Source organism: Thermobia domestica, chromosome 5, assembly GCF_964235325.1.
Source record: "Thermobia domestica chromosome 5, izTheDome1.hap1.1, whole genome shotgun sequence".
Taxonomy (NCBI): domain Eukaryota; kingdom Metazoa; phylum Arthropoda; class Insecta; order Zygentoma; family Lepismatidae; genus Thermobia; species Thermobia domestica.
This window is the reverse complement of record NC_137458.1, coordinates 238,863,910-238,887,159: the sequence shown is the minus strand read 5'-3', so window position 1 is coordinate 238,887,159 and position 23,250 is coordinate 238,863,910. Positions and strand designations below refer to the sequence as shown.

At 35.6% G+C, this 23,250-nt stretch overlaps 1 protein-coding gene across 3 annotated transcripts in view; it reads right to left on the bottom strand.

Annotated features, from left to right (window-relative positions):
- Nucleotides 1-1,946: 1,946 nt before the first annotated feature.
- LOC145686482 (uncharacterized) overlaps nucleotides 1,947-23,250 on the bottom strand; it is a 168,902-nt gene continuing 147,598 nt past the window's right edge. For all 3 annotated transcript variants that reach the window (XM_081759833.1, XM_081759832.1, XM_081759834.1), the window contains 3 exons: nucleotides 19,199-19,266; nucleotides 13,468-13,687; nucleotides 1,947-4,434 (listed from right to left, as the gene is read on the bottom strand). In XM_081759833.1, the coding sequence (XP_081615959.1) occupies nucleotides 3,805-4,434; nucleotides 13,468-13,687; nucleotides 19,199-19,266 (918 nt within the window). In that variant the 3' untranslated portion in view covers nucleotides 1,947-3,804. The remainder of the gene's footprint in view (nucleotides 4,435-13,467; nucleotides 13,688-19,198; nucleotides 19,267-23,250) is intronic.

Genomic DNA, 23,250 nt, shown 5'->3' with positions numbered 1-23,250 from the left:
ACAAACATAATAAATCATGCCATTAAATTACGTATATTAAATCTAAGCAAAAGAACTCTAGAACGGGAAAATGAGACATTAAAAAAAACTTTGCTAATAATAACTGAAATATACATAAGTTATAAGCCTATACCCTATAATGAAAACACAAATCTTTTCGACCAAGATTTTAGCGATTCCCGACTCGGAAATTTTCGGGTAGCTCCAAAAACTGTCAAATACGGACATTTTCCTATTTCATGCCTTGTACGATACGGACACGGACATGGAAACCAAAATACAGACATATGGCAACCCTATAAATAGGGATATACCTTATTTTCTATTTAGCTGTGACTTGTACAACCAACGAACTATCCCCTTCGCACAATGCTGCTCATATTACCATAACAGTCTTCGAAAAAAGAAAAAAAGTTTACATATAAATCAGTACAATTGTCTCGATTGATAGGTGCTTTCACAATTGTTAAAAGGAATAATTAAAAACAGCAAACATTGTTTCTGCTTTGAAAAGGACAAACATGGTTTCGCTTATAAAACCGCAAACATGGTTTCGGGCCTCTTTCGCTTTCGAAAACCGCATTTGCGGTTTCGGTTTCGAAAACAGCATTTGCTGTTTTCGGTTTTCTCAAAAACCGGAAATTGGAAATGTCTCAAAACTTCGACAGCACTAGTTTTTACTCTTTTGTGTAAAGAAATCTTTCTTTTGTTTCTGTACATACGGTTCAGGAGAAAGAAATCAGAGAGAAAACAGGGATTGGTGTTTCTGCACACTCATGTTATCAGTAATAAGAAATACTTCGATCAAACAGGGCAAAAGAAAATTATATACTTCGAAACCCCACTAGATGAGCAATGTCAAATGATGCAAAAAAGTTACCGAACACCTTAAACACGAAGGTTTTCTCTGGGCAGACATTATCTCAGATCACAATCTAGTGAAGCTGAAATTGATAAATATAGCGAAGAAACACGTAGGATACAAAACATATAGACAGCAAAACCTAGGAAGTATATTATTGCAATAAATGTTACGGAGAGAGTACGTAAATAATGAACGAATGTATCAGAAAGTTAAATCAACGCAAATATACAAGAAACAAAGGATAAATATGGCAGTTGAAAATAAGAATAGAGTTGATTTGGAGTTTAACGTTCCTTTCAGCAGTGAGGCTATATGAGATGGGATCTCCTGATTAACGTGGAATCCGAACTACGTGAGAAAATAATAGAGAGATATCTAGTTAAAAAATAGATGAAAAGTATATACCAAGGAATTATATAGCAGTAGGGACTGATCATGTACTCTAGATGTCGAGGATGTCACTTGTGTTCTAATGTTCATACAATCGTGATGTTTCAGTGGGTTCACACTGGAGGACAGTCAATCACCATTACTACATTGAAGTTTCGACCAGACTTCACGAAAAAGGGAGAAGAGGCCTCAACAAGGACAACGCACCGGTCCATTATGCTCTGTCTATTAGACCTTTTGAGCATAACTTCTTTTTTTTACTTTACCCCAAGGGAACCCTGAGCTGAAGACAACACGTCGAAAATGGCATACCCACATTCTCCCCCTCCCCACAAGATAAAAGACAACTTCCATTATTGTTACCAACAGTGGTAGCACCGAATGCAGAAGTGTGTGAATGGTGACGGAACTAAAATAGTTTAATGTAGTTCTTATTCTGTATATTATCTAACTTAACGTGATTAAAATGAAAATTATTTTTGTTGACACCACTACCTTTTCTTGTCAATATCTTAAGTGCTTAAAAATAATTCTTAATAATTAAAACAAGAATTATTGGGAAATTTTTACAAGAAATTCACTTTTGAAAGGTTTTAAATAAAGTAGTATCCTAGTTATAAGTTGACTTCAATTATAAGCAGAATTATTATGATTTTTTTTATACTTTACCAACTATCTATTATGCTCAATGTCAGATAAAATGCATTTTTTTTATTAATACTTTTTGTAAATCTGTATTAAAGTCCAATAAAAACTTATAATCAGAAAAATATTGTTTCTCTCTTACAGTTAATTTTTCAACACTTTATATACAAAAATCAAAGCAATTCCCATTTATGGAATAATGGACACTTAATTTACCATAAATAAAAAAATTTATATAGAATTATACCACTTTATTTCGGTACAGCACAAACTGAACTAAATCAAGTAAAAATATTAACATTTGAAGATTCAATTTCCCATATCGATTTGTGCTGTGACCAGCTCTTTCGGAAGAACGCAAAGTTCTCAAAAACTGTCACTCATAAAGATATATTACGAAAGAGAGAAAAAAATGAAAGTTTCTAGCAGATAAATATTTTTTACTACTAGTACATGAAAAGAAGTTAGATATGATTCGACTTGTTTAACTTAAAAAGAAAAAAAAATCAGTACGTTGTATATTATGCATGAAAAGTTAACTTTCTCAATTGCTTTATACCTGGGAATGCGTATAACAGAACTTAAAAACTGACACATTCAATATATATATAATAAAGGTCGAAAAAAGTTTGTACAATTTTTTTGTAATGATTTGGAAGTATACAGAATAATTTCATTACAAATATACAAAACGATGTTTTGAGTTATCGAACTTTCTATACAGGTTAGAAGACACCATTAAACGAAAAACAAAAACATTTTAAAAGTAATCTTGCAATTTTCAATTCAACTATATAGTTCAACATTAATCTCCAAGGAAGCTTATCTCAACGCTATACAGAACATTCCTGCATCTCAAAACAAACTCTGCTAAATTATTTTTTGGTCTGACATCCATCAATATGGGTTTCTTACGTATAGAAGAATGCTCCCTCATAATTCCTGTTGTAATTATGTTAATTTTAAATCTAAGCATGTCTTAGGCAAATGCAAAAAGGTATCTGTGAGATAGCCTAAGCTGATGTACGGGAATACCCTCAATTCAAACCAAAAAAGAATTTAACATAATTTACCACTGAGATGCAGATAAAATGACAGTTTTTCTGCTATATTTTATTAAGCAGCACGACAAATGTTCTACCACAAAATGGACATAAAATTTGCTTCAATTTTATTTCCCGTTATGAAAACATGTTGGTACTCTTTTGTACCAATTTAGATGGCTAGAATGACAAAAACACAATGTATAAACCTGACAGTTTTGATAACAGAAGAACAAAAGATAATTCTGATAACTCAGTATGTTGTAATAGGACCGGTGGCTAAATTTTTGCTGATGAGTGACTAGTTATTATGGCCAATCAATACTGAATAAATTGATCACGATAAATTCACAGTATGTAACATACAATTCTCACCTCCTCACTTGAGAATATGCTTTCAAATACACGAAGTGAAATAGCAACACCTTGAAAATTTCTGCGTTAAGTTGTTCAATACAAATGTGTAAAACAAATAAAATTAAAAGTGGTTTTAAGTGATAAAGTGCATATTTATTTTGGAACCTAAATAAATACGTAGTAGATAAATGGTATATATACAGTAATAATATATGAAGGAACGTAAATATAACTAACGGACAACAGAAGGAATTATGCTATTACAATTAGCATATCATAAAATTGACGTCAAGGTGTACTGAATACAAAATCAATCGCTACTTCATCAATGGTTACAAACTATTTATTATCTACCAATAACGAAACACAAAATGCTATTATATTATACAATTTTCTATCAGAAAAACCATACATTATGTCATTCACATCAACACTATAGTATATATATCTATATATAATCATTTAACATACAACACACAAAGTGACATCAACACTGAAATATTTTTATCTTTTATTTCTAGGAGTTCCTTTTGAATCGCACCGCGGCTTCTTTTTTAGACTTAAAGTTAATTGTTCATCAAGTAACCTTTTCATTGAAGCTGCGTCTTCAATATGACCGTCATTCGCACTCAAATATTCGTCACTAGAACCACCGATATCGGAAGATCCCACATTCTGACTTCCTTCACTAACAGAAATGTCACACTGTCGTTGAGAGCACATTTCCATACTTTGTTTTTCATCAAACATTTGATCATCACTTTCATACTCATCGTCGTAAGTCTTCAATGCAGATAACGCAGAGGATGAGGCAACGGAGATGGAATGAACAGATAAAGCTCGTTTTGATACGTTACTTGTTCCTGGAGTAGAAGTATCAGCTCTACTCGTAGAGGGCGTCGAAGTACCTGCATTACTAGCACTTGTACTTGCAGAGGTGCTGGCACTTGACTCTGAAGATCTAGGGGGACTGGAAAACACAAGCTGCGGCAGTTTATAATTTGGGTTCATATTCTGTTCTTTCATCAGGTCTATAATGAGGTTAGAGATATCTTCTCTTTTATGCGCGACTACTTCTTCTGGGAACCAATTCATAAGGGTCTTGATTGGCAAAGTATAGTCCTTAATTGGATTCTGGAAAAACAAACATTTTTATAAGTTTTTCTTAAAAGAGAGCAACATAGGCATAAGTAATACAAACTTACATTAATATCTAATGTTTTAATTGCATTACTCTCCAAAATAATGAGTGAAATCATGCATGAATTCCAAATGAACATGATTTACTAATTTTTCAGTTACAACTAATCTGGATTAGGAATGATGATTGACACTTATGGTACATAAACACACACACACATATTTTGCATACAGGATAGCGAAAGCGTGCTCACGTAAACATGCTCATTTTTCGTGAATTTTACGAGGAGCATTCATTTAATTCGTAGTCACTTCGTGAAATGAATGAAAGTTGTGTGAAACGTGTAACGACAATTATACCGGCTTGTAACGGGTTCTTTAAAGGCTCGATAGATGGCGGCTCGGTGGCTATCATGAAAGGGAAAGTGGAAAAAAAATGAAATGAAATCTTTAAGTTTTACGTCCCACGGTTATGCCGGTTAGGCTAAAGGAGACGGTGATGATGAGAGATGAGTGAAATGGTGGAATGAAGAAAGTGGGAGGAAACGGGAGAACCCCGAGAAAACCCACGAGCACGGTGTTTGTCCACCACAAAGTTCACTTGGCGGGGGCTGGGATCAAACCCGGGACCCCATAAGAGAAAGTGGAACTGCAAAGAGGGACAGTTGTGTAAGCGCAGAGGCGTCATTTCAGACTTTGCTTGAGGGGGGCAAGAGCACCATCACATAAGACTTTTACGTTTTGTACTAGTATATTAGTAGACAATCGATTAAAGTATATGTATTCCTCGCTCTTTGGGGGGAGGGCAATTGCCCCTCCTGCCCCCCTAAATGACGCCCCTGTGTCAACGTCGTCCAAATGTACAGTAGTGTGTTCTCAGTCGAAAAAAAAAAAAAACTAGTTTGCAGAAAATGGAGGCCGATAAAGTAGAACAGAGCGCCGTTACACGGTTTCTTACCGCCGAAGATGTCAGTGCACGGGCAATGCACAGACGAATGGTAAGTGTTTACGGACAGCACGCATTGTTACTGCCAGCAATCATCAAATGGCGCAAGCGGTTTGCAGAGGGTCGAAAGATGCTTAAAGACTACGTTCGTTCGGGGCAGTCCGTAGTGGCGACGCCACAGATCATTGCGCGAGAGGACGAATTCATCCGGGAGAACCGGAGAACTACGGTGGGCATCAGCGTCGGATTGGCCCATTTCAATCACCCGCACGCATCATTTTTGCAAGGTTTGTACCCAATGGGTGCCCCACAGTCTTACCGACGCTAAAAAAAAAAAAAAAAAGGATAGACTGGAGACAGAAGCATTCCTAGAGAAAATTTTCACAGGGAACGAGACGTGGTGCCATCACTACGACCCGGAAAGCAAACGTCAAGGTTCTCTGTGGCGTCACCTCACCTCTCCTCCTCGAAAGAAGTCTAAATCGATTCGAACCTCAGCGGGAAAGGTAATGGCTTCCGTGTTCTTTGACATTCGAAGATTACTGCATACGTAATTTTTGGAGCACGGACAGACCGTGAACGCCGCCCGGTACGGAGAGACGTTGCACAATCTCCGCAAGTCTATTAAGTCCAAACGCCCAGGGAAGCTATCAGAGTATGTGGTTTTGCTTCATGACAATGCGCGGCCGCATATGGCCAACGTGATGCAGGAGACTTTGACGAAGTTTAAGTGGGAGGCTCTGTGTCACCCACCCTACAGTCCCCACCTCTCCCCTTGCGATTTTCACCCGTTTAGGGAAGTGAAACAAGCTCTACGTAGATACGGTGAGGTCAAACAGGAGGTGACGTCGTGGCTTTGCCGGCAGCTCAAGGCCTTCTACCAGAAAGGCATCTAGCGGTTCGTGTCACAGTGGACAAAGTGCGTCGCCGCCAGAGGTGATTATTTTAAGGTAGGTGAACAATTTCCCATACTTGTACAGGGTGACTACGAATTAAATGAATGCTCCTCATATTATCAGCTAACTAGGGTTTCGCTAGAAATATGAGGGAGTGACAGAAGAGAAAACTGGAGATGGCCAAAGTATTCCGATAACAAATTGTCCGGTATTCATTTTTGAAGAATGGATAATATCTGCATGACAAACTACTATAAAAGAACTGCAATATTCAGGAACACCTTGCACAACACAATTAATTGATAGTACAGAACTGCGTTACTCAAGATCTATTTACAAAAAAGGTTTAAATTGAAGCTGTTCATTACAAAAATTTAGGATCCATTGGATTTTTATTTGTGGGAACATGTTAAGGAAGTAGTTTACGCAAGGGAAATTCATGATATAGACGATCTGAAACAACGTATCCAGGCTACTTTTCAGTCGATTCGTGATACACCCGAAGTACTCGATAATATTCGTCAGTCATTGCCGCGTCGTGCCCATGCGTATGAGCGAGTTGGTAGAGGACATATTGAGAACATACCACGAGTACACATGAACGACTAAGGCGGATATTGGAAACATGGAACAGCAATTTGGCAAATAGAACCTGCTTATGGTAAGTACAATGTAGCTATATTCATTTCGTTTATTTTGCCTATTTATTCGTCTATTTATTTATTTTCGTCTATCCCTATTTATTTAGTTTATTTTGCCACATACTGGATACACATTTCTTTTCATTTTTGTATTTACTACGGTGTTCATGTGCATGTTCTTTTTAGTAGTTTCTCATATTCCCTATGTTTTTGGTTACTGCACCCTGTTTTCATTCATGTTCCCACGCCAATTCCTATTGCAGGTATACACACACTGTGCTGCTGCTATTCACCTCGAATGGCCCGCCTCTCTCATTTATGGTAACTAAAGCATATGTTTTTACCTCATACTGATGTTGCAGTTATGCAACCCCACATAGCTAATTACAAAATTCCCGCGCCGTGTTGAATTCGTTGAAGATATCATGCAGAAAACAAATTACTGTTTGTTGTTTTTATAGTCTTCGAACCACACTAATGTAGACCTCTCTTTCTCAAGAAAATTGACGAGCATTCCCCACTTCCTTTGGGGAATCCCTTGCGCACGGGTTTCACGATTGCGGCGTAAGCATTTTTGGATAAAGCACATTCGATGTCTTTGACCTGACCATACCGCCTTTGCTCTATCGTTTAGGATAGTGAAGATATAAATCTCTAAAGTTCATTTTCCCACGCTTTCGGCTATATATATATTAGGGTGTCTACTGAGTTTCGTTTTCAAAATTCCAGTATATTCAAGTACAACCATCAGCAAAATTCCAGTACCTAATATAATGATTTTTTAAAACTTCTTTAGGAATAATCTCATTCTTGATGATTTCAAGGTTGTAACTGTTTTACCATCAAAAGAATATTTTATTTGTATATATTTAGTTAGACTTTTTTTTTTAATACAAATGATTTTTAAAAATTTTTTAAAGGGCCTCCCAACTTCCCTCACAGCCCTCCACTCCACCCATTACTTTAAATGTCTAATTACAAAATTTATACAACTCTTGCTTTGGAAAAATTTACAATCTCAATGAATACAAAATTGTTTCTAAGTCCTTAAAATCATTACAAACAAATATTGTTGACAAATTACCAGTTTCATGATTTTTTCAGTATGTGGATCAAAATTCCAGTATATTTCCAGTATCAGTAGACACACTGTATATATATATATATATATATATATATATATATATATATATATATATATATATATATATATATATAAATCAAGTGTTTTAAAAAATGGTGTCCACGGACCACAGAGCACTATTCTACAGACCAAAATAAAGCCCCAAAATGTTATATGATGGTTTGCCCTTCGGGGCCTCCTTTAGCTGCTATGGGGAATCAAAATTTCACAATGTGGCAACGTCACATATTAACTTGGAACCATTAGCTTCACTTTACAAATACATCAAGCAGTTAAATCAATTGATACACTTACAAGTGATGCTAGTATCAATCTATATCGATTTTAGCTGACATCTAGAAAGAATCAATGCAAATATTTCAAATATTTGACAGATTAATAGATCTATTCTATAGTTCTTTATTTGCGACGTTGCCACATAGTGCAATTCGTGTCTCCAGACAAGGACCCGAAAGGTACATAAGTATATATATTTTTTTGCTTTAGTATGTATTACTTGTAGAATAGTGCTCTGTGGTCCGTGGGTGCCATTTTTAGAACACCCGATATACACAGGGTGGACCATTTATCTTGACACACCCTTGTAACTTTTAAATTAACAAGTAAAGAATGTTCAAATTTTCTTCGATGCTAATATCGACAGGGGGGCATTGTTGACAAATTCTGGGTACAACCGTGTTAACAGTGTTGCTAACTTACGGCAAAGTTATATCTTTTCAAATAGTACTACGTCAGGTTATTACATATTTCAAACCTATATATCAAACGAAAACTCACAATTCAACTTATTATGCCGTGTTGAAAACTAAGAACGTTACAGTATTATGAACATCCAAATTCTACAGTAGTAATAACGTTAATGACACGGGTACGTCAATGCACATTTAAAGTACTTTGGTGTCAAACTATGATCATGATGAGATGGATTTCGAACGAAGAATAGGAACAAAGTTACAACGGAGTGAAAAATTGACTTTTTACAAAAGCTTTTATTTAAAAAAGAAAAGTAATAAAAAAAATAAGCACCTCATACAATATAGAGGTAGTTTTAAATATATGCAAAGATCACAATGCCGTTTACAGCAATTTGATATCTCGAACTGTTCTGGAGTTACAGTAATACTTTTTAAGTTTGAATATTGCTTCAAATTACATAATTCCGAGAACCTGCAATTACCCCTGTTAAAAACTAATGTTGGAATGTTAAAGAAACAAAGAAATGCCATAAAGGTTTTAAAAAGTTTTCATAAATAAGCAATTTTAGGGAATATACCAATTTTTTTATTTTTTCATATCTCTGGAACGGATTGAGATATCAAATTACTATAAACGGTACTATGATCTTTATGTCTATTCAAAATTATCTACGCACTTAGATGTGAGACTTATCTATACTTTTTCGAAATAAAATTCTTTGAGGAAAGTCCAATATTCAATACTAGCTAACTTTTGCTTCCACTTGTTCGAAATACGTCATATGAGGACGGTAGTATTCGACACTAAGGTACTTTGCATTGTCCCGTCCGTCTCACTTGCGTTATTACTGCTGTAGAACCATCCAAAATTTGGTTGGTCCTTAGTTTGCAGCAATGCATAACAAGGTGTTATTGTAAATTTTCGTTTAATATGTAAATTTCAAATATGTAATAATCTGATGTAGTGCCATTTGGAAAAATAAAATTTTATGTTCGGTTAGCAACACTGCTAATCCGGATGTACTGCAGTATGTGTTAAACAATGTCCCCTTTCGATATTTGCATAGTACGTAATTTAAGTGTTTTGTGTCTATTAATTTAAATGTTGAAGGCCATATCAATATAAATGGCCCATCTTGTATATATAAACATAAAAGATGTATTTTTTTATTTTTACTTTTTATTTACAATTGAGGAAAAACATCTAGCACGTTTTACGTACTACATTATGCGCTGTACGCTAAAAGGAGACGGATGACTAGCAAAAGTGAACGATTACGAAATAAATTAATGGAATGATTAGGATTAGGGAATTAGTTGTTTGGCCTTTCAGCATCTATGGCTATGTTATAGCCCGTCATATATGAGGGATGGCGTCCCTCAGCAATCACACTGCCCGGGGAATCGGCGAGGAAGAAAAGAATGGGGAAATAAGGAAGTAACCTTGGATTTGTATGTTAGATACGATCCCGGCACTTGCCTGATCTGAAAAAGGAAATCCAGGAAAGACCTCACTTAAGATGGCTGGACTGAAAAAGCCGTTACACCTTTCCGATCGAGGTCCCCACCAACAATCAACAGAAGACTGCTCGCGCCAAAGGTGAGAACGTTAGAAATTTACGCTAAGCGGGGCCACGAGTAATAGAATGAAAATGAGATGAACCGGAAAAACCCAAGGGCACGATGTTGTCTACCACAAACTCACTGTCAGAGATCGAACCAGAAACCTCTCGTACCAGAGATTAGCGTTCTACAATCAGTAATATCCCATTCTTCAATTGTGATTAGTAACCTTGTATCACAAGCCAATACCTCGACTCGACTAAAAGAGCAAGAACAATTAAGATTTACATTTATAAAGGGCCTTTGAATAATTTCGAGGATAAATATAATCCAGTATTCTTCGTCAAACATATCTTGTACTTTCAAATATTTAACTTTAAGCAAAACTTTATTCTTATGGTTTTACATAGAACACTAAAATTTTTGAGAGTTTATTATAGAAAAGGGGTTAAATTAGCAGTAAAAAGTACTTGTGTTCACATGTGGCATGTTTATAGTTGAATAGGTACATCTATGCTTATTAAATCTTGCGCGTATACTGCAGTTCATGATTTTTCGAATTTATTACATTTTCCCTTCCTTTTTTTAAATATATTTGGTCTAGGAATTAATTCGTGCGGGTGGACAAGAGATGGCGCAACGAACGGAGCGTCCCACAGTTCCGTGTATCCACACATGTGTTGCAAACCCCTGTCATCGCGTATCGTTCGTAGTATAGGGCAGTGGATTAAAGCGTCAACAACACCAGTTTGTAGTTAAGTGAACATGGCGCAATTTGTGCCCGATAAAGTGTTTTTGCGGGGTGTCCTACTGCATTACTTTAACATGCAGAAAAGTGCGACTGAAAGTCATCGTATTTTGGTGGAAGTGTATGGTGACCATGCTCTAGCTGAGCGAACGTGTCAGAAGTGGTTTGCACGGTTTAGAAGTGATGATTTCGGCTTGGCAGACCAAGAGCGAGCTGGACAGCCAAAAAAATTTCAAGACGAAGAATTGACAGCATTGCTCGAGCAGGATTCGTGTCAAACGCAGGAACAACTTGCAGCAGCATTAGGCGTTGATCAAACAACAATCTCCAAACGCTTGAAAGCCATGGGAATGATTCAAAAGATGTCACATTGGGTTCCACATGAATTGAAAGACAGAGACGTTGAAAGACGAAAAACCATTTGCGAATTGCTGCTTCAACGACAGAGCAGAAAGGGGTTTCTGCATCGAATTATTACGGGTGATGAGAAGTGGATCCATTACGAGAACCCTAAACGAAAAAAGGCCTGGGTGAAACCAGGTGAACCAGGTCCATCACAACCAAAACGAGATATTCACTGTGCAAAGGTTATGCTGTGCATATGGTGGGATATGAAAGGTGTGGTGTACTATGAGCTGCTGCAACCGGGTGAAACTATGAATGGAGAACGTTATCGACGACAATTAATGCGTTTGAAGCAAGCTCTGGCCAGAACACGACCAGAATGGGAGAACAGACATGATAAACTTATTGTTCAACATGATAACGCTCGCCCACATGTCGCAAAACCGGTCAAAACCTATTTAGAAAATGTCGGATGGGAAGTTTTACCCCACCCGCCGTATTCACCAGACGTTGCTCCTTCGGACTACTACTTGTTCGATTGCATGAACAACGATTTGATTGGACAGCGGTTTACTTCTTCAGAAGATATCGAAACATGGGTCTCTGACTGGATCGCTTCCAAGGATGAGGACTTCTTTCGCCACGGAATCCGTACATTGCCTGACAGATGGGCGAAAGTGGTGGCTAGCGATGGACGATATTTTTCTTAAGGTATTTATGTATTTTGTGTTTGTACTACAGCTTCAATGTGTGCGTACCAACCGCACGAATTAATTCCTAGACCAAATATATAAAACAAAGATAAAATGAGAATAGAATTTGATCCAATGTGAAAATGTTTTGCTAGTTTATCGACTTTTACCCTGTTCACTGTTCTACACGGACTCCGTTGAAAGAGTTTTCTACTTTAAACAATGTGTTGAGTTTCTCTAGTTGTAGTGAGTAGCATTTTTTACTCCCTTCCGTCCCTTACCCAGCTCCTTTAATGAAAATTCTAACTTTTCCTTTGCTACTACAAAATTCCCTCCAAAGCAAAATTGCCAGGATTCACTCAATCGAACCTAACTTTGTTTTTACTTATAATTTTAGTATTTCTTAATATTTTTTGGAAACATTTTCATACAAGAAATGCTATCTATCAGCTCTTCACAGTTTTAGTTGTGTCTTCAAATATTTTGTCTGGAGCCACAATCTCACTATTTTAAACATTAGCTCCATGGTACAATCCGCGGCAAAAAACCTGCAACATGAGCATATAAGTTTGTGAAATGGCGAAGTCTTTTGCTCCAAAATAAATGTGCACGATAGGAGGCCGAGGTTTGTCCTGGCGTGATTCGTTCCACTTAGAAGTTATGTTCATTCCCTGTGCTGTTAGGCGTAGTTTCACAATAAACTCACATCCTCATGTTGCAGGTTTTTTGCCGCGGATTGTACCATCATAAAGTCAGCAGACAAACAATTTTAAGACAGCAAAATCTGTGAGGAGATTTATATAACAGAGAGATTATATCGGATAGTTCCTTAATCTATGAAGTAACTTTATGTTGGGTTGGCTACACTGTTAATCTAGGGGTATCGGAAAGCATGTGAAATAATATCTTTGCATCGATATTTGCGTTGTGAAAAATTTCAGCATTTTTTTATCTAATCGTTTAAAAGTTATCAGAGTGTATCAAGACAACTGATCCACCTTGTATACCTGTATGAAGTTTTGTCTTAAATTTACATACTACTCTACTAAGTATCCGAGAATGACTGGGCAGAAGGATCTAAATTATGAGTATCCAATGAATGGAATAGGCAAGTACATTCGATCTGCCCAACAGATCTACTGGAATCTTTTATCTGATTATACCTGCTACTGCTGAAAGAAAAACTAAATTTCTACTTTTAACATAATTTCTCTACCATTTTATCCAACTTGTACTATATTTACTTATTCTACTTGAACAGGGTGAAACTTCATATCCAATTAGCAAAATCCAGCTTAGCTAAAGCTTTTACACACATGAAAAGGATTACGATTGGAATGACTGGCAGAAAGCTTACCTCAAAGAAACTTTCCACGTACTGGAGAACGTACACTCCACAATCAACGAAATTATTTTGCTGTGGAACTTTCGGACAGGCACCTTTAATAGTGTCTTTGTTAAACTGATGTTCCTGGCCCATTTTAATTCTGTATTCAATTGTCAAGTAGTCACGTAATGTAGCAACTACTCGGGTTCTACTTGTTCCAGCTAATGAATCAAATATCAATATACAAGGCCTGTAGATAAAGCAGAAAATTACTCTTTGAAAAGCAAATAAATTAGATATATTTTAACACAATATTGAGAAAAATGTTAGAAGACCATTACTTGAAGATAAAAATATCACATAACTTTACAACTGATATGCGTCAGAGCATATTGGATTAGTTATTACGCACACTTTTAAACTGGATGGCTTACTTATGCAAAAGTGTGCGCCTCATAACGATTCTCTTTTAATTAAAAAAAAAAAATCTTAGCTTTCGGTAATTTTTGTGCAGTTTACATTCCTTGTAGTTACACGTATTAGTTACTGCTACAAGAACTTCTTCAGAAATTTCCTTTTCTTAATTTTAAATTTCTTGTTAATTGAATACTTAACTATTTCCTACCTCAAGTTCGACAAGTAAGATGCTAAAGCGAACCAATTTTACTTCATTACATCCATAGTACAATATATATGAAACGAAGCTGAAATTTTAAAACTAATTATTCTCAAGTAATATTTCTTGGAGTTGTTATTAGAACTATTACGGAAGTAAGGAATTGACTTTCTAACTTTGTTGTTTATATCTGAAACTGGTACTTAAATATATGCAACTATATCTTAAATGCAACTATATCTTAAATGTCTTTTCCTGTCAAATCTGTTAAAAGTTCGCATAGTGTACACAAATTAATGAATGAAAGACTAGAAATTAGTTATCAATCTGCGCGTTATTTATTTATTTCAGAACAACGATTTAGTTTTTTTTTTTTTTTTTAAATCTAACCTTCCGTTGATCCTTCTTTAGTGTCTCCTTGAACTCAATTCAAACCAAGTGTTAAAAGACTAGCGAAAGGTTATTCAGATAGCAGGGTTGGAAAAAATAGTTTTTTTTAAAAAAAAAAAAAAGAGCAAAACATATGTTTAAAACATAAAAAAGGTGTTTAAAATGTTTTGAACATGTTTTAAAACACACACGAAAAAAATACGTTTTAAACATTTTGAACAGTTTAAAACATGATTTTAAACATATTTCACAATCGTGTAATAACGTATTTGTCAAGATTTTTTTGCTCTTGCAACCGATCTTTTCATTTATTTTATTCTCGTTAAGACTACACTGTGTTGGGTACAGAATATTTCAGTATAGATTAGTAATTTTCAACTTATTTCATATCAGACCACCTTTTATTACACCCTCTTGCCAGTGACTCTCATAAGTACTTTCTTGGTTGTAATAAGCTTTTAAGGTAGATGTTAAAATCTACCTACTATAGAGATTTCACACAAGCTATCAATATATATGAAAAAACAATTTGGATGAATGATGAAACTTGGAAGTGGTCTGACACATCAGATGGTGCTATCAAGAATTATGGCGAACAGCTTTGATTGGTATTCGAAATTTCAAATGCAAAGGGAATCATGTTGCCCTAAAATCAGGCTATAATTTTACCAGAAATAAGGTTGTGCGGTTATTTTAGCCCTAAAGCAAGTCATTTCGGAGCTACCGCTTCTGGAAGTTTGCCAGTTATGCCTTCAGGGGTTAAGCTCGCGTTTCGTGGAGGTGGGTGAGATTTTTGTTGCAAAATTTTATTACTATTTCAGAACCTGATGCTAATAAAATTATTTTAAAGTAATACATTTTCGAAAAGTAATGTTTGAAGCACACTTCATGTTGTGCTAAACTTAAAATATTTTCTGCAGGCCTATGTAATTGGTTGTTTTTTTGAGTCAATAATTTATTGAAGAAAGGTAATATTTGGAGCGTTCAGGGTACAATGGATCCAAATCCATTTTCAATAAAGTTCAGTTTTGCTCAGCAAATGAATTCTATTTCAAAACGTAATACACGGTGTCTACTAAAATTCCAAAATGAAATTCTGTGACTTTTTCGTGACCTTTTCTTCAACAAACCATAAAATTTCGTAACGTTCTCCAGAGCTAATTTGGGTGCGAATTAGGCCGAATTTTCATGCATGCGATAGAAGCGTGTTTTGCTTGCGATTTGGTAGCGTCTAACGCCGGCCACAGACATTTTTGGTAGTAAATTTCCATATTTTATAGAACAAAATATTCCAGTCTGTACTTACGTATATTTGTACAGATAAAAAAAAAATCGTGATTCAAAAGCTAAATTTCTTGACTTGCATGACCGTTTTTTGATTTCGTGACTTTTTCACGACTTTCGTTACTTTCGTGACCGATATTCACCCTGTAATATCTTCGCAGTAAAGAGTCCAAAACAAATGTAACTAAAACCATGCGAAAGAGCGCGGGATAGTTTCACACGACAGCCGCTAGACAGGGGCGTCAGTGGAACTGGAGGGCAACCGCCTCCATCTCCACCCTGAATTTCACATTTTGGGACAGTAAGGCAGTTTTAGAAATCTTTTGATAAGAAAACTCCAACAGAACAAGCTTGAGGTCCTTACACCGAATAAATAAGGAGAAAATACAGATGATTAAAACCGGAAAGTTGCTTAGTCCCAATTTCCAGAATTTTAAGCACGAGCGAAACTCGAAAGTAGAGCCACCTTTGGAATCCTTGGGCCAAAAAATATACAAAAGAGCAAAACAGACCTATAGCCCCTTACGGTCAATGGAAATGGATTATAACTGATGAAAATTCGTATTTATTCGGTGTAAGGACTTCAATTTTTTTTATGTTGGACTTCGTTCAGCAAAACGTTTCTAAATCTGCATTACTGCCCCCAAAATCTGAAATTCAGGGTAGAGGGCGGATGACCTAGGAACGAATGCCCCTCTCTAGCGACAATCATATAAAATTCTAGATTACATGTTATGTAGTTTTTCCTTCTTTCATCTCGGATTCGTGATTGTTAAAATATGACGTTTTCCGTCGATGTATTCTTTTGGACACACCCTGCATTTATTTAACGTAATTATGCATCACTGACTATGACATTCGGAGCTTGACTTGTTAATCATTCCCATGCTGCAGCGTACACAATATAATGTTAATACCTTATTTATGAGCAAAGAGGGGGAAATTAGCCCTCCTCCCTCATTCCATCAACGCCCTTGTCTAGTGGTTGTCCTATGAAACTCTAGACTACACACTTTCACGTGGTTTTTGTTTCATTTGTTTCGTACCCTTGACTACGAAAATACTACGTTTGCTGAGCAAGTGAATCTTTCTGAAAATGGACCTGGATCTCTTGTGCTCTGAACGTCCCATATCTAAAAATATTTTATAAAAATTGAGTTGGAGCCAAATTTATCCTGCAATCCATGTTTGTTTGAAACGCATAAAATTAGTTTGTTTAGTTTAATTGATTACACTATCATCAGCTATATTGTCCCATATAGCATCAGTAGCAAGGTTATATGAGACAGGGTTTTTTGTTAAAGTGGGATCCGAACCAGTAATTTTGAAATTTCACGCCAGATCGCAGTCAAAATCTATACAGCAAATTCCGAAGTCTCGTGCTTCTTCCCTCAAAATTTAATGTTCAAAGACCGAAAATTGCAACCTGTAGCGTGGTACATACATATAGACAGACGAACAAATTGAGATCAAATTGTCTCAGACACTGACGTTCGGCACTGATATTGCAATAAGTATCACAATTTAATGGTTAGTTACGCGAGCGACTGCCATACCTTGCGCTTTCCCGCCTGGTCCCTTCATACAAGCTATGCTAAGATGTAACGTTTTTAAGAAAATTTAGAACGGAGGTTGGGGAGAATGCCGAAATAAAATTTTCATAATATAATGAAAAAGAAATTGATGATACAAAATTAATTCTTATCTGAAGTTTCCAGTTGCATCTCAACCACATCACTGACGTTAGATTCATCAGAAGCAATTTTCGGATCAACACTTTTACCATTTGTTTGGGTTTCCAGTTGTTTCAGTAGTTCCAGTTGTATTGCATTTTTCATAATGATTCTTCGTTCTTTGAACTAAACCAACTATTTCTTTCTTACATATTTTTCAACGAGCTCGTATGGTCACTTTCTTATCTGATGGAGTTTGAGTTACTTCAATAAATTTGCTCCAAATGATGTACTTTTTTATTCGCGTAAAACTCATGTTAAACGATTCTAAGTTGCACGGAAAATGAGAACCAACATGTACTGTATCAACGAATGCCTGCGATATTTTAATTTGAGAACTGCAATTTTGCAAATAACCGTTTGTTTGCTTTCTGAATACAACACGAAAATTTGTTTTCATGATAATTATTTTATTTAGTTTTTAATATCAGTTCTACAAGTACGATACTTTCTTATAAGTTAAATGAGAAACATTTAAACAATACAACAACGTTAAAAACAAGGGGGAAAAAAAGAGACAAATTGTAGATCACCACACTGACCTGTAGCGACGAGAAATCGAAACATTCACATGGGAAGAAAATAGTCTTCTGAGTGGGAAGCACTTTTTGACAATTTTCTTTCTCGGGCAGATTTTTTTTTTTTACAAAAATAAAATAAAATAAACAACACATGTTTAAAACGTATACAAAATTTGTTTTAAACAAAATCAATTGTTTAAAACAAGTTTTAATCATTTGTTTTAAACATCTTGTTCTAAACAAAACAACGTCCCGTCAGATAGTCGAATCATTGTTTCGAAGGAAACAAGTTAACCGTGGCAGAGTGTACACGAGTGTAAACTGAAGTTTCAATTATTTAACAGCTCAACAATGCAATTTCCCTCACCTCTATTCTCCACTCAAAAATTTACTGTTGACATAATAACCGAGTTTTATCGTACTTAAGACTTACTAATGACGCAATATTTTCTAGATATTTAAGCCGGAAATGGAAGTATGTTTCTATCACGTCCAGTTTTAACAGATATATTAAAATGGAGATGGAATATTTTCTTGAAATGTTTAATTGATAGCAGAGAACTGCTTCTCGCTATCTATTACCGTTTTTACTCTATAGCGATCAACGTTGAAACTGGAAGTGGTTGATTTCTTCCACTTTCAGTTTGAATAGAAGGTTGAGAGAGAAAATGGTTCCTACTCTTACAAAGTGAAATTGATTCCAAAAAACACTTCTCGCTATTTTGTATTATTTTTGCTCTATGTAGATCAATATTGAAACCAAAAGATATAGTAGATATCAATTACTTCCGATTTTAGTCAAGTTCAGGATGCAGATCAAATATATTCTTTGAATGCTAAATCGATTCCAAAAAACCGCTTCGTGCTAATTAGGACTGTTTTTGCTGTATAGAGATCAACAGTAAAACCTGCTGTATAGAAAATGACTGATTTATACTAATTCCAGTGGATGGGTCACCTCCACGAACGAAATCTATTCCTAACTTATGGACCTTTAGATCATTATACATTTTGTGCCTCCTGGACGGACACACGAACAGAGTGCATATATACAAACGAGTTTTGGGTACACCAACTCCTTAATAAATCAACCTGCAGATTGATGAGTAATTTCTTTTCTTTAATAATTTATAATTTAATCTAGGATGAGAATGTAGTACAAAATTTAGTTTTTTAAACGATGAAAAACATTCTCAACAGCAACAGAATTAACTTACTGCTTAATCGCTTCTCCTTTATTAATTTCAATTGGTGTTTTCTCGATTGGTTTCTTCCCAGCAGCTTCCTGAAGTAGAAAAAAAAAAGCGTTAAATTACATGTAACAGGAATGTAACTCAATGCAAATATTTACACACAAGGAAAAAAATGAAGGTTTTACGTTCATTCGATGTTCAGTGTGTTGTTCGAACTACTTCCGCTGAGCTATTTTTTTTGATAGCGCATTATACAATTTTTTTGAATATTAACAAAAGCAGCATTCAAATATACTATATGTTTAGTAACAATAAATGCTTTTAATATTACTATTATTATTATTATGAATGAAACAGTACATGTTGAACACAAAAGTATAATTAACTAACTCTATGGCCTATGGAACCCGGAGGTTTAATGCCGTGTTCACAAAAGCTCTCCATCGACTTCTATCCTCAGCCAACTGAATCCAACTTCTACCTTGTATTCCTATTTCTGCGAGATCTATCTTAATATTATCCTCCCATCTGCACCTAGGTTTTCCTAATGGTCGTTTTCCGATTGGACTTAAGAGTTAAAACTTTGAAAGCGCCCCTATTTTCTTGCATTCTGGCTACACGGTCTGCCCATCTGAGCCTCCTAGATTTCATGACTAACAATGTTCGGTAAACGGTATAAATTATGTAGTTCCTCGTTATGAAGTTTCCGCCATTGCCTATTCCCGTTCCTCTTGGATTCGAATATTCGTCTCAGGATTTGTTCTCAAATACTTTCAGTCTACGTTCTTCCCTCAGATTAAGCGACCATGTTTCGCAACCATACAGAACAGGTATGATTATCGTAAGCATCAAATTCCTCGAAGGATTCGCGACGACAAAAGATTTTGAACTGAATAATAGTACGAATTCCCTGCTTTTAGTCAACATTTAATTTCTTTGTTAATATGGTTTCTTCTGTTAATATTGATCCTAGATATTTGAAAGTATCCATTTTATCGAAAGTATTGTTTGATATTTTAACGCATCCGTAATTTGCAGTATTACGACCAAGACCAATTTCCATGTATTTAGTTTTCTCTGCATTTACTTCTAAATCCATGTCCCTGCAAGCGTTTAATGAAACCTTTACTTTGCTCTCTATTGTTCTCCCATAATTTCCTATTAAATTTACATCAACATACGCCACAACCTGCTGAATACCATTCAGCTCTAGGCCCTGGTTCCTATCTTTGATTTTCCTGATACCGTACTCCAGCACAAAGTTGCATAATAATGTCGACAACGTATATCCTTGTTTCAGGCTATTTTCGACGTGAAAGCTCGTGGACATAAATTTTGTTTCTACTCGGACTTTACTTTAGGATTTATCTAAACATATCCTAAGAAATCTAACTAGCATCTTCGGTATTCTAAATTCTGTAAGAATGTTATATAATGTTTCCCTCCTAACTGAATCGTAAGCTTTTAAAAAAAAAAACCGGGGTATTGCATTCCTATTTCTTTTCAATTATTTGCCGAATTGTAAATATCTGATTTATTGATCGACTTTGTCTACATCTGCACTGATGAATCTCCAATTTCATTTGCGTATGAGGTCAATCTTACTAATAGAATATTTGAGAGGATTTTATAGGAAATTGACAGAAGAGAAATGCCTCGATAATTATTACAATCTATTTTGCCATCTTTCTTGTGAGTTGGAACGATGATTGATTTTTTTTTTTTCCCATTCTTGTGGCAATTCTTTCTTGTTCCAGATACGGAGAATGAGTTTGTGCATCTTGTTCCACAGTTTTTTCCCTCCAGCCAAAATTTCGTCTATACCCGGAGATTTGTGTTTCTTAATTTCTTTATAGCGATTTCTACTTCTATTTGGTTAGACTCTGGAATATACAGTTCTGCTGTGTGCATTTTCTTTTCTCCGCGAACATTGGTTTTTGGCTGCTTGTTAAGCAAATCGTCAAAGAAATCTTTCCATCTATTTAAGATGCTATCTGTGTCAGAGAGAGCTGTTCCATCGGCTTTCTTTAACATATAAGCACGAGATTGATAGCCTTTCTAAAATTCATTGATGCTCTTATACATGTCCCGAATGTTTGTTTTTACTATTATCTTCAAGTTCCTTACTCGTTCCTTTGCTCTAAAAGTTTTACAAGTTTCCCGCCTGATGTCTACGAAATTTTGTGTAATTATTTCGTTCGGATTCTGTAGCCAACGCGATTTTGCGTTTTCTCTTCTCTGCTACTTTAGTGCATTCCTAGCCGAATCATGATTTGTTACTATGTATTTCCGTGTGTCCGTATTTTTCTTTTGCTGAAATTTTAATCCTACCTCTGATTTCAACTCAAGTATCCTCAATACAAGCGCACTCCGAACTTTCTGAAACCGAGAATCTACTCGAAACTTCAATCGAAACAGAGAGGTACTGTTTTTCCCCTTTTAAGCTTCAGTAATGTTAAAACTAATAATATAAAGATTATTCAAATGCAGCGTTTCCTGATTTACTATATATTAATTATTATTACAAGAAATACCTACAATACAGAACTCATTTTATGAAAAGATTACCTATTACAAGCAATAACCCGAAAAACTTCGCGAATGTTACAGCATTATTATTACAGCATATATACTTTCAAAATGGCGGATCACGGTAGTGTCGGTGTTTCAGTTAGTGCGGAAATAGTAAATAAAGTTACAACTTTATGTAAAAAATGTCGTAAGAACAATGAAAATATACGCGAGTTATGTGAATCGTGTGTTGTGCGAGTTAGAAATACGTCAGAACATGTTACAAGATCCAAAACAAAGAAACAAAATATCATGGTGAATGACCTCGCCATAGTGGAAGATGAAATAGTAAAAGAAAAGTGTTCTAGCTGCATCCGGACAGAACAAGAAGTTTCGTCCCTAAAAGAAATCATACAGAATTTGTTTACTGATGTGAAGTCACTAAGCAGTATGGTTGATGATCTTAAACAACAGAACAAGGCAACGTGATTAATAGCAATGAAGTGCAAGTGCAAGGGGGAAACATGCAGTCAAACATGGTAAGCATAAACCATTGTGATGTTAATGAAAACATTGACAGCGTTTTACAAATAATAAATGTGTTACAGGAGGACATGCGGACACTAAAATCAGAAAATGAAGTATTGTAACAAAAAGTGAAGTCAGTAGAATCGTTTGTTGAAACTCAAAACATCTCCAACCAGTGGACAAAAATAAGTTCCAGTAGACCCAGACCCAAATATTCTAATGTGGTATCAGGTAAAACAATTGTATGCGAAAACAGATACAGTGTGTTGGAAAACGTCGGAAGTGAAAGAGACGTGAATTCAAATGCAAAACCGATAGGAAACTCAAAAACGAAGAATAGTGCAAGGATACCCATGTACAAGGGAAAAACTACTATGCAACCAAACGTGCCGAAAGTTACAAACAATAAAACTAATACAAGAAGAAAGCCTAAGACAGACGCGCAAGTGTACATACATGGTGATAGTCACGGTCGTGGACTGTCCGAAAAAGTGAATAGTAACTCTAAACACAAGTTGGCAGTGCAAGGAAATATCAAGCCTGGAGCTAAAAGTGTTGATGTGTTGTCTGGTATTAATCCCAACATTGTAAATAAGGAAGGAAAGTTATTAACGACCGAGAAAAAAATTCTCCTTTTGAATGTGGATTCGATCCTAAATCATCAGCCCGAATTATGTAGTAATATTAAGTGGAACAAATGATGTGGCCAAGAATGAAGGTAGTGAGGCTGTTAGTAGAATTGCAAAACAACTCTGTATGTTGAATAACTGTAAAACAATTGTGGTAAATGTCCCTTATCGCCATGATCTTACTGAAAACTCGTGTGTTAATAAAGCTGTACAAAGTACTAACTTAAAATTAAAAGCAATGTGCAATCACTTTAAGAATGTTGTAATGGTGGATATCAGTATGTTAGGTAGAGAAATGTACACTCAGCACGGTATGCATCTCAATCAAAAGGGTAAGGATGAATTAAGTACCAGGATCTGTGAAATAGTTGATAAGGACGTAGCTAGTAAATTTGAAAGTAAGGAAGC